The 13,600-nt window shown below is 66.5% G+C and overlaps 1 protein-coding gene across 3 annotated transcripts in view; it reads right to left on the reverse strand.

Moving 5' to 3' along the window:
* The window catches only part of SLC29A1 (solute carrier family 29 member 1 (Augustine blood group)), a 187,861-nt gene that overhangs the window by 53,666 nt on the left and 120,595 nt on the right, over positions 1-13,600 (reverse strand). For all 3 annotated transcript variants that reach the window (XM_075598826.1, XM_075598827.1, XM_075598829.1), the window contains exons 3-5: positions 11,551-11,632; positions 9,746-9,990; positions 8,700-8,839 (exon numbers count right to left, since the gene is read on the reverse strand). In XM_075598826.1, the coding sequence (XP_075454941.1) occupies positions 8,700-8,839; positions 9,746-9,990; positions 11,551-11,632 (467 nt within the window). The remainder of the gene's footprint in view (positions 1-8,699; positions 8,840-9,745; positions 9,991-11,550; positions 11,633-13,600) is intronic.

Below are 13,600 nucleotides of genomic sequence, written 5' to 3' on the forward strand. Positions count from 1 at the left end.
GGGACACGCAGGCGGGCAGTGACAAGCAGGCGGGCGGGCAGAGTGACATGCAGCCGGGCAGAGTGACATGCAGGCAGGCAGAGTGACATGCAGGCGGGCAGAGTGACATGCAGGCAGGCAGGCAGAGTGACACGTAGGCAGGCAGAGTGACACGCAGGCAGGAGGGCAGAGTGACATGCAGGCAGACAGGCAGAGTGACACGCGGGCAGGCAGAGTGACACACAGGCGGGCAGAGTGACACACAGGCGGGCAGAGTGACACACAGGCGGGCAGAGTGACACGTAGGCCGGCAGAGTGACACGCAGGCAGGAGGGCAGAGTGACATGCAGGCAGACGGGCAGAGTGACATGCTAGCAGGCAGAGTGACACACAGGCGGGCAGAGTGACACGTGGGCAGGCGGGCAGTGACACGCAGGCGGGCAGAGTGACACGCAGGTGGGCAGAGTGACACGTGGGCAGGCGGGCAGAGTGACACGCAGGCAGGCAGAGTGACAAGTGGGCAGACGGGCAGTGACACGCAGGCGGGCAGAGTCACACGTGGGCAGTGACACGCAGGCGGGCAGAGTGACACGCAGGCAGGTGGGCAGAGTGATACGCAGGCAGGTGGGCAGAGTGACACACAGGCCGGCAGAGTGACACGCAGGCAGGCAGAGTGACATGCAGGCGGGCAGAGTGACATGCAGGTGGGCAGAGGGACACGTAGGCCAGTAGAGTGACATGCACGCAGACGGGCAGAGTGACACGCAGTCAGGAGGGCAGAGTGACATGCAGGCAGACAGGCAGAGTGACACGCAGGCAGGCAGAGTGACACACAGGCAGGCAGAGTGACACACAGGCGGGCAGAGTGACACGTAGGCGGGCAGAGTGACAAGCAGGCAGGAGGGCAGAGTGACACGCAGGCAGGAGGGCAGAGTGACATGCAGGCAGACGGGCAGAGTGACATGCTAGCAGGCAGAGTGACACACAGGCGGGCAGAGTGACACGTGGGCAGGCGGGCAGTGACACGCAGGCGGGCAGAGTGACACGCAGGTGGGCAGAGTGAAAAGTGGGCAGGCGGGCAGAGTGACACGCAGGCAGAGTGACATGCAGGCGGGCAGAGTGACATGCAGGCAGGAGGGCAGAGTGACATGCAGGCAGACGGGCAGAGTGACATGCTAGCAGGCAGAGTGACACACAGGCGGGCAGAGTGACACGTGGGCAGGCAGAGTGACACGTAGGCGGGCAGAGTGACACGAAGGTGGGCGGAGTGACATGCAGGTGGGCGGAGGGAAACACAGGCAGGCGGGCGGAGTGACACGCAGACGGGCGGGCGGAGTGATACGCAGGCAGGCGGGCGGAGTGACACGCAGGCAGAGTGACATGCAGGCGGGCAGAGTGACATGCAGGCAGGAGGGCAGAGTGACATGCAGGCAGACGGGCAGAGTGACATGCTAGCAGGCAGAGTGACACACAGGCGGGCAGAGTGACACGTGGGCAGGCGGGCAGTGACACGCAGGCGGGCAGAGTGACACGCAGGTGGGCAGAGTGACACGTGGGCAGGCGGGCAGAGTGACACGCAGGCAGGCAGAGTGACAAGTGGGCAGACGGGCAGTGACACGCAGGAGGGCAGAGTCACACGTGGGCAGTGACACGCAGGCGGGCAGAGTGACACGCAGGCAGGTGGGCAGAGTGATACGCAGGCAGGTGGGCAGAGTGACACACAGGCCGGCAGAGTGACACGCAGGCAGGCAGAGTGACAAGCAGGCGGGCAGAGTGACATGCAGGCGGGCAGAGTGACATGCAGGTGGGCAGAGGGACACGTAGGCCAGTAGAGTGACATGCACGCAGACGGGCAGAGTGACACGCAGTCAGGAGGGCAGAGTGACATGCAGGCAGACAGGCAGAGTGACACGCAGGCAGGCAGAGTGACACACAGGCAGGCAGAGTGACACACAGGCGGGCAGAGTGACACGTAGGCCGGCAGAGTGACAAGCAGGCAGGAGGGCAGAGTGACACGCAGGCAGGAGGGCAGAGTGACATGCAGGCAGACGGGCAGAGTGACATGCTAGCAGGCAGAGTGACACACAGGCGGGCAGAGTGACACGTGGGCAGGCGGGCAGTGACACGCAGGCGGGCAGAGTGACACGCAGGTGGGCAGAGTGACACGTGGGCAGGCGGGCAGAGTGACACGCAGGCGGGCAGAGTGACAAGTGGGCAGACGGGCAGTGACACGCAGGCGGGCAGAGTCACACGTGGGCAGTGACACGCAGGCGGGCAGAGTGACACGCAGGCAGGTGGGCAGAGTGATACGCAGGCAGGTGGGCAGAGTGACACACAGGCCGGCAGAGTGACACGCAGGCAGGCAGAGTGACAAGCAGGCGGGCAGAGTGACATGCAGGCGGGCAGAGTGACATGCAGGTGGGCAGAGGGACACGTAGGCCAGTAGAGTGACATGCACGCAGACGGGCAGAGTGACACGCAGTCAGGAGGGCAGATTGACATGCAGGCAGACGGGCAGAGTGACATGCTAGCAGGCAGAGTGACACACAGGCGGGCAGAGTGACACGTGGGCAGGCGGGCAGTGACACGCAGGCGGGCAGAGTGACACGTAGGCGGGCAGAGTGACACGAAGGTGGGCGGAGGGAAACACAGGCAGGCGGGCAGAGTGACACGCAGACGGGCGGGCGGAGTGACACGCAGGCAGACGGGCAGAGTGACACGCAGGCAGGTGGGCAGAGTGACATGCTAGCAGGCAGAGTGACACACAGGCGGGCAGAGTGACACGTGGGCAGGCGGGCAGTGACACGCAGGCGGGCAGAGTGACACGCAGGTGGGCAGAGTGACACGTGGGCAGGCGGGCAGAGTGACACGCAGGCGGGCAGAGTGACAAGTGGGCAGACGGGCAGTGACACGCAGGCGGGCAGAGTCACACGTGGGCAGTGACACGCAGGCGGGCAGAGTGACACGCAGGCAGGTGGGCAGAGTGATACGCAGGCAGGTGGGCAGAGTGACACACAGGCCGGCAGAGTGACACGCAGGCAGGCAGAGTGACATGCAGGCGGGCAGAGTGACATGCAGGTGGGCAGAGGGACACGTAGGCCAGTAGAGTGACATGCACGCAGACGGGCAGAGTGACACGCAGTCAGGAGGGCAGAGTGACATGCAGGCAGACGGGCAGAGTGACATGCTAGCAGGCAGAGTGACACACAGGCGGGCAGAGTGACACGTGGGCAGGCGGGCAGTGACACGCAGGCGGGCAGAGTGACACGTAGGCGGGCAGAGTGACACGAAGGTGTGCAGAGTGACATGCAGGTGGGCGGAGGGAAACACAGGCAGGCGGGCGGAGTGACACGCAGACGGGCAGGCGGAGTGACACGCAGGCAGGCGGGCGGAGTGACACGCAGGCAGAGTGACATGCAGGCCGGCAGAGTGACATGCAGGCGGGCAGAGTGACACGCAGGCGAGCAGGGTGACACGCAGGCGAGCAGAGTGACAAGCAGGCAGACGGGCAGAATGACACGCAGGCGGGCAGGGTGACACGCAGGCGGGCAGGGTGACACGCAGGCGGGCAGGGTGACACGCAGGCGAGCAAAGTGACACGCAGGCGGGCAGTGACACGCAGGAGAGCAGGGTGACACACAGGCGGGCAGGGTGACACGCAGGCGGGCAGAGTGACACGCAGGCGGGCAGAGTGACACGCAGGCGGGCAGAGTGACACGCAGGCGGGCAGAGTGACACGCAGGCGGGCAGAGTGACACGCAGGCGGGCAGAGTGACACGCATGCAGGTGGGCAGAGTAACATGCTAGCAGGCAGAGTGACACACAGGCGGGCAGAGTGACACGTGGGCAGGCGGGCAGGGACACGCAGGCGGGCAGAGTAACACGTGGGCAGGCGGGCAGTGACAAGCAGGCGGGCGGGCAGAGTGACATGCAGGCAGGCAGAGTGACATGCAGGCTGGCAGAGTGACATGCAGGCAGGCAGAGTGACACGCAGGCAGGAGGGCAGAGTGACATGCAGGCAGGAGGGCAGAGTGACACGCGGGCAGGCAGAGTGACACACAGGCGGGCAGAGTGACACGTAGGCCGGCAGAGTGACACGCAGGCAGGAGGGCAGAGTGACACACAGGCGGGCAGAGTGACACAGGCGGGCAGAGTGACACACAGGCGGGCAGAGTGACACGCAGGCAGGAGGGCAGAGTGACATGCTAGCAGGCAGAGTGACACACAGGCGGGCAGAGTGACACGTGGGCAGGCGGGCAGTGACACGCAGGCGGGCAGAGTGACACGCAGGTGGGCAGAGTGACACGTGGGCAGGCGGGCAGAGTGACACGCAGGCGGGCAGAGTGACAAGTGGGCAGACGGGCAGTGACACGCAGGCGGGCAGAGTCACACGTGGGCAGTGACACGCAGGCGGGCAGAGTGACACGCAGGCAGGTGGGCAGAGTGATACGCAGGCAGGTGGGCAGAGTGACACACAGGCCGGCAGAGTGACACGCAGGCAGGCAGAGTGACAAGCAGGCGGGCAGAGTGACATGCAGGCGGGCAGAGTGACATGCAGGTGGGCAGAGGGACACGTAGGCCAGTAGAGTGACATGCACGCAGACGGGCAGAGTGACACGCAGTCAGGAGGGCAGAGTGACATGCAGGCAGACGGGCAGAGTGACATGCTAGCAGGCAGAGTGACACACAGGCGGGCAGAGTGACACGTGGGCAGGCGGGCAGTGACACGCAGGCGGGCAGAGTGACACGTAGGCGGGCAGAGTGACACGAAGGTGGGCAGAGTGACACGAAGGTGGGCGGAGGGAAACACAGGCAGGCGGGCGGAGTGACACGCAGACGGGCGGGCGGAGTGACACGCAGGCAGAGTGACATGCAGGCGGGCAGAGTGACATGCAGGCGGGCAGAGTGACACGCAGGCGAGCAGGGTGACACGCAGGCGAGCAGAGTGACAAGCAGGCAGACGGGCAGAATGACACGCAGGCGGGCAGGGTGACACGCAGGCGGGCAGGGTGACACGCAGGCGGGCAGGGTGACACGCAGGCCGGCAGAGTGACACGCAGGCAGGAGGGCAGAGTGACACGCAGGCAGGAGGGCAGAGTGACACGCAGGCAGGAGGGCAGAGTGACATGCAGCCGGGCAGAGTGACACGCAGGCTGGCAGAGTGACATGCAGGCAGGCGGGCAGAGTGACACGTAGGCAGGAGGGCAGAGTGACATGCAGGCAGACAGGCAGAGTGACACGCAGGCAGGCAGAGTGACACACAGGCAGGCAGAGTGACACACAGGCGCGCAGAGTGACACGTAGGCCGGCAGAGTGACAAGCAGGCAGGAGGGCAGAGTGACATGCAGGCAGACGGGCAGAGTGACACGCAGGCAGGTGGGCAGAGTGACATGCTAGCAGGCAGAGTGACACACAGGCGGGCAGAGTGACACGTGGGCAGGCGGGCAGTGACACGCAGGCGGGCAGAGTGGCACGCAGGTGGGCAGAGTGACACGTGGGCAGGCGGGCAGAGTGACACGCAGGCGGGCAGAGTGACAAGTGGGCAGACGGGCAGTGACACGCAGGCGGGCAGAGTCACACGTGGGCAGTGACACGCAGGCGGGCAGAGTGACACGCAGGCAGGTGGGCAGAGTGATACGCAGGCAGGTGGGCAGAGTGACACACAGGCCGGCAGAGTGACACGCAGGCAGGCAGAGTGACAAGCAGGCGGGCAGAGTGACATGCAGGCGGGCAGAGTTACATGCAGGTGGGCAGAGGGACACGTAGGCCAGTAGAGTGACATGCACGCAGACGGGCAGAGTGACACGCAGTCAGGAGGGCAGATTGACATGCAGGCAGACGGGCAGAGTGACACACAGGCGGGCAGAGTGACACACAGGCGGGCAGAGTGACATGCAGGCAGATGGGCAGAGTGACATGCTAGCAGGCAGAGTGACACACAGGCGGGCAGAGTGACACGTGGGCAGGTGGGCAGTGACACGCAGGCGGGCAGAGTGACACGTAGGCGGGCAGAGTGACACGAAGGTGGGCAGAGTGACACGAAGGTGGGCGGAGGGAAACACAGGCAGGCGGGCGGAGTGACACGCAGACGAGCGGGCGGAGTGACAAGCAGGCAGATGGGCAGAATGACACGCAGGAGAGCAGGGTGACACACAGGCGGGCAGGGTGACACGCAGGCAGGCAGAGTGACACGCAGGCGGGCAGAGTGACACGCATGCAGGTGGGCAGAGTAACATGCTAGCAGGCAGAGTGACACACAGGCGTGCAGAGTGACACGTGGGCAGGCGGGCAGGGACACGCAGGCGGGCAGAGTGACACGTGGGCAGGCGGGCAGTGACAAGCAGGCGGGCGGGCAGAGTGACATGCAGCCGGGCAGAGTGACATGCAGGCAGGCAGAGTGACATGCAGGCTGGCAGAGTGACATGCAGGCAGGCAGAGTGACACGTAGGCCGGCAGAGTGACACGCAGGCAGGAGGGCAGAGTGACATGCAGTCAGACAGGCAGAGTGACACGCGGGCAGGCAGAGTGACACACAGGCGGGCAGAGTGACACGTAGGCCGGCAGAGTGACATGCAGGCAGACGGGCAGAGTGACACGCAGGCAGGTGGGCAGAGTGACATGCTAGCAGGCAGAGTGACACACAGGCGTGCAGAGTGACACGTGGGCAGGCGGACAGAGTGACACGCAGGCGGGCAGAGTGACACGTGGGCAGGCGGACAGAGTGACACGCAGGCGGGCAGAGTGACAAGTGGGCAGACGGGCAGTGACACACAGGCGGGCAGAGTCACACGTGGGCAGTGACACGCAGGCGGGCAGAGTGACACGCAGGCAGGTGGGCAGAGTGATACGCAGGCAGGTGGGCAGAGTGACAAGCAGGCGGGCAGAGTGACACGCAGGCAGGCAGAGTGACAAGCAGGCGGGCAGAGTGATATGCAGGCGGGCAGAGTGACATGCAGGTGGGCAGAGGGACACGTAGGCCAGTAGAGTGACATGCACGCAGACGGGCAGAGTGACATGCAGTCAGGAGGGCAGAGTGACATGCAGGCAGACGGGCAGAGTGACACGCAGGCAGGCAGAGTGACAAGCAGGCGGGCAGAGTGACACGCAGGCAGGCAGAGTGACAAGCAGGCGGGCAGAGTGACATGCAGGCGGGCAGAGTGACATGCAGGTGGGCAGAGGGACACGTAGGCCAGTAGAGTGACATGCACGCAGACGGGCAGAGTGACACGCAGTCAGGAGGGCAGAGTGACACGCAGGCAGACGGGCAGAGTGACATGCTAGCAGGCAGAGTGACACACAGGCGGGCAGAGTGACACGTGGGCAGGCGGGCAGTGACACGCAGGCGGGCAGAGTGATACGTAGGCGGGCAGAGTGACACGTAGGCGGGCAGAGTGACACGCAGGTGGGCAGAGTGACATGCAGGTGGGCGGAGGGAAACACAGGCAGGCGGGCGGAGTGACACGCATGCGGGCGGGCGGAGTGACAAGCAGGCGGGCGGGCAGAGTGACATGCAGCCGGGCAGAGTGACATGCAGGCAGGCAGAGTGACATGCAGGCTGGCAGAGTGACATGCAGGCTGGCAGAGTGACATGCAGGCAGGCGGGCAGAGTGACACGTAGGCAGGAGGGCAGAGTGACATGCAGGCAGACAGGCAGAGTGACACGCAGGCAGGCAGAGTGACACACAGGCGGGCAGAGTGACACACAGGCGGGCAGAGTGACACGTAGGCCGGCAGAGTGACACGCAGGCAGGAGGGCAGAGTGACATGCAGGCAGACGGGCAGAGTGACACGCAGGCAGGTGGGCAGAGTGACATGCTAGCAGGCAGAGTGACACACAGGCGGGCAGAGTGACACGTGAGCAGGCGGGCAGAGTGACACGCAGGCGGGCAGAGTGACAAGTGGGCAGACGGGCAGTGACACGCAGGCGGGCAGAGTCACATGTGGGCAGTGACACGCAGGCGGGCAGAGTGACACGCAGGCAGGTGGGCAGAGTGACACACAGGCCGGCAGAGTGACACGCAGGCGGGCAGAGTGACATGCAGGTGGGCAGAGGGACACGTAGGCCAGTAGAGTGACATGCACGCAGACGGGCAGAGTGACACGCAGTCAGGAGGGCAGAGTGACATGCAGAGTGACATGCTAGCAGGCAGAGTGACACACAGGCGGGCAGAGTGACACGTGGGCAGGCGGGCAGTGACACGCAGGCGGGCAGAGTGACACGTAGGCGGGCAGAGTGACACGTAGGCGGGCAGAGTGACTCGCAGGTGGGCAGAGTGACATGCAGGTGGGCGGAGGGAAACACAGGCAGGCGGGCGGAGTGACACGCATGCGGGCGGGTGGAGTGACACGCAGGCAGGCGGGCGGAGTGACACGCAGGCAGAGTGACATGCAGGCGGGCAGAGTGACAAGCAGGCGGGCAGAGTGACACGCAGGCGAGCAGGGTGACACGCAGGCGGGCAGGGTGACACGCAGGCGAGCAAAGTGACACGCAGGCGGGCAGTGACATGCAGGCGAGCAGGGTGACACACAGGCGGGCAGGGTGACACGCAGGTGGACGGAGGGGCGCACAGGCGGATGGAGGGCCGCGCAGGCGGGCAGAGTGACACGCAGGCGAGCAGGGTGACACGCAGGCGGACGGAGGGACGCGCAGGCGGACGGAGGGACGCGCAGGCGGGCAGAGTGACACGGGGACACAGGTACTGTAACGTGACATCACTCACTGTTGATAAAGACGATTTTGACCATGGTGACAATAAAGAAGGTGAGAGGCGCGAAGTGGATCTTAACAAAGATGGCCGTGAGTAGGAACACCAGGAAGATGGCCGCCAGGCTGCCCATGATCCGAATGTTCTGCGAGATCCTGTGTGTGTGAGACCCCCAGCTTACACCCCCACATTACACACGCGGCGAGTCACCCTCACATTACACGCGCGGCGAGTCACCCTCACATTACACGCGCGGCGAGTCACCCTCACATTACACACGCGGCGAGTCACCCTCACATTACACACGCGGCGAGTCACCCTCACATTACACACGCGGCGAGTCACCCTCACATTACACGCGCGGCGAGTCACCCTCACATTACACGCGCGGCGAGACACCCTCACATTACACACGCGGCGAGTCACCCTCACATTACACACGCGGCGAGTCACCCTCACATTACACGCGCGGCGAGTCACCCTCACATTACACACGCGGCGAGTCACCCTCACATTACACACGCGGCGAGTCACCCTCACATTACACACGCGGCGAGTCACCCTCACATTACACACGCGGCGAGTCACCCTCACATTACACGCGCGGCGAGTCACCCTCACATTACACGCGCGGCGAGTCACCCTCACATTACACGCGCGGCGAGTCACCCTCACATTACACGCGCGGCGAGTCACCCTCACATTACACACGCGGCGAGTCACCCTCACATTACACGCGCGGCGAGTCACCCTCACATTACACACGCGGCGAGTCACCCTCACATTACACGCGCGGCGAGTCACCCTCACATTACACGCGCGGCGAGTCACCCTCACATTACACGCGCGGCGAGTCACCCTCACATTACACGCGCGGCGAGTCACCCTCACATTACACGCGCGGCGAGTCACCCTCACATTACACGCGCGGCGAGTCACCCTCACATTACACGCGCGGCGATGCTCCCCTCCGGCGCGGGGGCGCCCCTCCCCTCCGGCGCGGCGACGCTCCCCTCCGGCGCGGGGGCGCGGCTCCCCTCCGGCGCGGGGGCGCGGCTCACCTCTGGTGCAGCACGGAGTTCAGGCAGGTGAAGACGAGCAGCGGCAGCATGGCGCACAGGGTCATCACGTTATTGAACTTGTCTTGCAGCACATTTCGGGGCGCGTCGGCCGCGGTTACATTAGTGACCAGCCTGAGAGAGGTCGCGTTGCTCATCTGGACAGTAAGGTCGGGTTCACTGGTGGCGGCCAGGGCTCGGACATCGCTCAGCTCTGCGACGTCGTCTCCCAGGCGGCTGGTGAAGTACTGCGACACGGGAGAGACGCGCAGAAGGGACCCGCGTGGTTAGTAAGCGGCTCAGTGACGCTGGGGACTCCCGGCGTCGGCTCCTTGTGACATTGGGCGAGTCACTTTATCTCCCTGTGCCTCCCGCACCAAAACATAGAGTGTAAGCTCCACGGGGCAGGGACTGTGTCTGCAAAACGTCTCTGTGACGCGCTGCGTAAAACTCGCCGCGCTATACAAGGACACGCTATTATTATTATTTATTCGGGAGTCAAATAATATACATTGGACCCTGGTGGTGCTCAGTCACACTGTAACGTGTGGCTCAATGAGGAGGATGGGCTGTGAGATGCCTTAAAGCTTAGCACCGCTTAGTAATACAGCCCAGATTACCGGGATATACACAATGGGGGTAAGTGAATGAAATATATAAAGGACTCGCCCAGGGGGACGGGGGCGCGAGGGGGACGGGGGCGCGAGGGGGACGGGGGCGCGAGGGGGACGGGGGCGCGAGGGGGACGGGGGGCGCGAGGGGGACGGGGGCGCGAGGGGGACGGGGGCGCGAGGGGGACGGGGGCGCGAGGGGGGACGGGGGCGCGAGGGGGGACGGGGGCGCGAGGGGGACGGGGGCGCGAGGGGGATGGGGGCGCGAGGGGGACGGGGGCGCGAGGGGGACGGGGGCGCGAGGGGGACAGGGGCGCGAGGGAGAGGGGCGCGAGGGGGACAGGGGCGCGAGAGGGACAGGGGCGCGAGAGGGACAGGGGCGCGAGGGGGACAGGGGCGCGAGCGAGAGGGACGGGGGCGCAGGGGGGACGGGGGCGCGAGGGGGGACGGGGGCGCGAGGGGGGACAGGGGGGACAGGGGATGGGGGGGACGCGAGGGGGGACGGGGGCGCGAGGGGGGACGGGGGCGCGAGGGGGGATGGGGGCGCGAGGGGGGACGGGGGCGCGAGGGGGACGGGGGCGCGAGGGGGACGGGGGCGCGAGGGGGACGGGGGCGCGAGGGGGACGGGGGCGCGAGGGGGACGGGGGCGCGAGGGGGACGGGGCGCGAGGGGGACGGGGGCGCGAGGGGGACGGGGGCACGAGGGGGACGGGGGCGCGAGGGGGACGGGGGCGCGAGAGGGACGGGGGCGCGAGAGGGACAGGGGCGCGAGGGGGACAGGGGCGCGAGCGAGAGGGACGGGGGCGCAGGGGGGACGGGGGCGCGAGGCGGGACGGGGGGGACGGGGGCGCGAGGCGGGACGGGGGGGCGCGAGGGGGGACAGGGGCGCGAGGGGGGACAGGGGCGCGAGGGGGGACAGGGGCGCGAGGGGGGACAGGGGCGCGAGGGGGGACAGGGGCTCGAGGGGGGACAGGGGCGCGAGGGGGGACAGGGGCGCGAGGGGGACAGGGGCGCGAGGGGGGACAGGGGCGCGAGGGGGGACAGGGGCGCGAGGGGGGACAGGGGCGCGAGGGGGGACAGGGGCGCGAGGGGGGACAGGGGCGCGAGGGGGGACAGGGGCGCGAGGGGGGACAGGGGCGCGAGGGGGGACAGGGGCGCGAGGGGGACAGGGGCGCGAGGGGGGATCACTTCTCCTTACCATGGTCGCCGTCATGAAGAAGTTCCATGGCAGCAGCGTACCGAGTCCCAGCATGAAGAATATGAGCCAGACGGCATTGTACCTGTGTGAGGGAGGCGTGTGAGAGGGAGGCGTGTGAAAGGGAGGCGTGTGTGAGGGAGGCGTGTGAGAGGGAGGCGTGTGAGAGGGAGGCGTGTGAGAGGGAGGCGTGTGAGAGGGAGGCGTGTGAGAGGGAGGCGTGTGAGAGGGAGGCGTGTGAGAGGGAGGCGTGTGTGAGGGAGACGTGTGAGAGGGAGGCGTGTGAGAGGGAGGCGTGTGTGAGGGAGGCGTGTGTGAGGGAGGCGTGTGTGAGGGAGGCGTGTGAGAGGGAGGCGTGTGAGAGGGAGGCGTGTGAGAGGGAGGCGTGTGAGAGGGAGGCGTGTGTGAGGGAGGCGTGTGAGAGGGAGGCGTGTGAGAGGGAGGCGTGTGTGAGGGAGGCATGTGAGAGGGAGGCGTGTGAGAGGGAGGCGTGTGAGAGGGAGGCGTGTGTGAGGGAGGCGTGTGAGAGGGAGGCGTGTGTGAGGGAGGCGTGTGTGAGGGAGGCGTGTGAGAGGGAGGCGTGTGAGAGGGAGGCGTGTGAGAGGGAGGCGTGTGTGAGGGAGGCGTGTGTGAGGGAGGCGTGTGTGAGGGAGGCGTGTGAGAGGGAGGCGTGTGAGAGGGAGGCGTGTGTGAGGGAGGCGTGTGAGAGGGAGGCGTGTGAGGGAGGCGTGTGAGAGGGAGGCGTGTGTGAGGGAGGCGTGTGTGAGGGAGGCGTGTGAGAGGGAGGCGTGTGAGAGGGAGGCGTGTGTGAGGGAGGCGTGTGTGAGGGAGGCGTGTGAGAGGGAGGCGTGTGTGAGGGAGGCGTGTGAGAGGGAGGCGTGTGTGAGGGAGGCGTGTGTGAGGGAGGCGTGTGAGAGGGAGGCGTGTGTGAGGGAGGCGTGTGAGAGGGAGGCGTGTGTGAGGGAGGCGTGTGAGAGGGAGGCGTGTGAGAGGGAGGCGTGTGTGAGGGAGGCGTGTGAGAGGGAGGCGTGTGTGAGGGAGGCGTGTGAGAGGGAGGCGTGTGAGAGGGAGGCGTGTGTGAGGGAGGCGTGTGTGAGGGAGGCGTGTGTGAGGGAGGCGTGTGAGAGGGAGGCGTGTGTGAGGGAGGCGTGTGTGAGGGAGGCGTGTGTGAGGGAGGCGTGTGAGAGGGAGGCGTGTGAGAGGGAGGCTTGTGAGAGGGAGGCGTGTGTGAGGGAGGCGTGTGTGAGGGAGGCGTGTGTGAGGGAGGCGTGTGTGAGGGAGGCGTGTGTGAGGGAGGCGTGTGTGAGGGAGGCGTGTGTGAGGGAGGCGTGTGAGAGGGAGTCGCACACACACCCCTGTCCCATCCCCCGGCACACATACCCTCGTCCCGTCCCCCAGCACACACCCCTGTCCCGTCCCCCGGCACACACACCCCTGTCCCATCCCCCGGCACACACACCCCTGTCCCATCCACCGGCACACACACACCCCTGTCCCATCCCCCGGCACACACCCCTGTCCCATCCCCCGGCACACACCCCTGTCCCATCCCCCGGCACACACCCCTGTCCCGTCCCCCGGCACACACACCCCTGTCCCGTCCCCCGGCACACACACCCCTGTCCCATCCCCCGGCACACACACCCCTGTCCCATCCACCGGCACACACACACCCCTGTCCCATCCCCCGGCACACACCCCTGTTCCATCCCCCGGCACACACCCCTGTCCCATCCCCCGGCACACACCCCTGTCCCGTGCCCCGGCACACACACACCCCTGTCCCCTGCACACACCCCTGTCCCATTCCCCGTCACACACCCCTGTCCCATCCCCCGGCACACACACCCCTGTCCCATCCCCCGGCACACACACCCCTGTCCCATCCCCCGGCACACACCCCTGTCCCATCCCCCGGCACACACACCCCTGTCCCATCCCCCGGCACACACCCCTGTCCCATCCCCCGGCACACACCCCTGTCCCATCCCCCGGCACACACACCCCTGTCCCATCCCCCGGCACACACACCCCTGTCCCATCCCCCGGCACA

The sequence above is a fragment of the Ascaphus truei genome, chromosome 4 (assembly GCF_040206685.1).
Source record: "Ascaphus truei isolate aAscTru1 chromosome 4, aAscTru1.hap1, whole genome shotgun sequence".
NCBI classification, from domain to species: domain Eukaryota; kingdom Metazoa; phylum Chordata; class Amphibia; order Anura; family Ascaphidae; genus Ascaphus; species Ascaphus truei.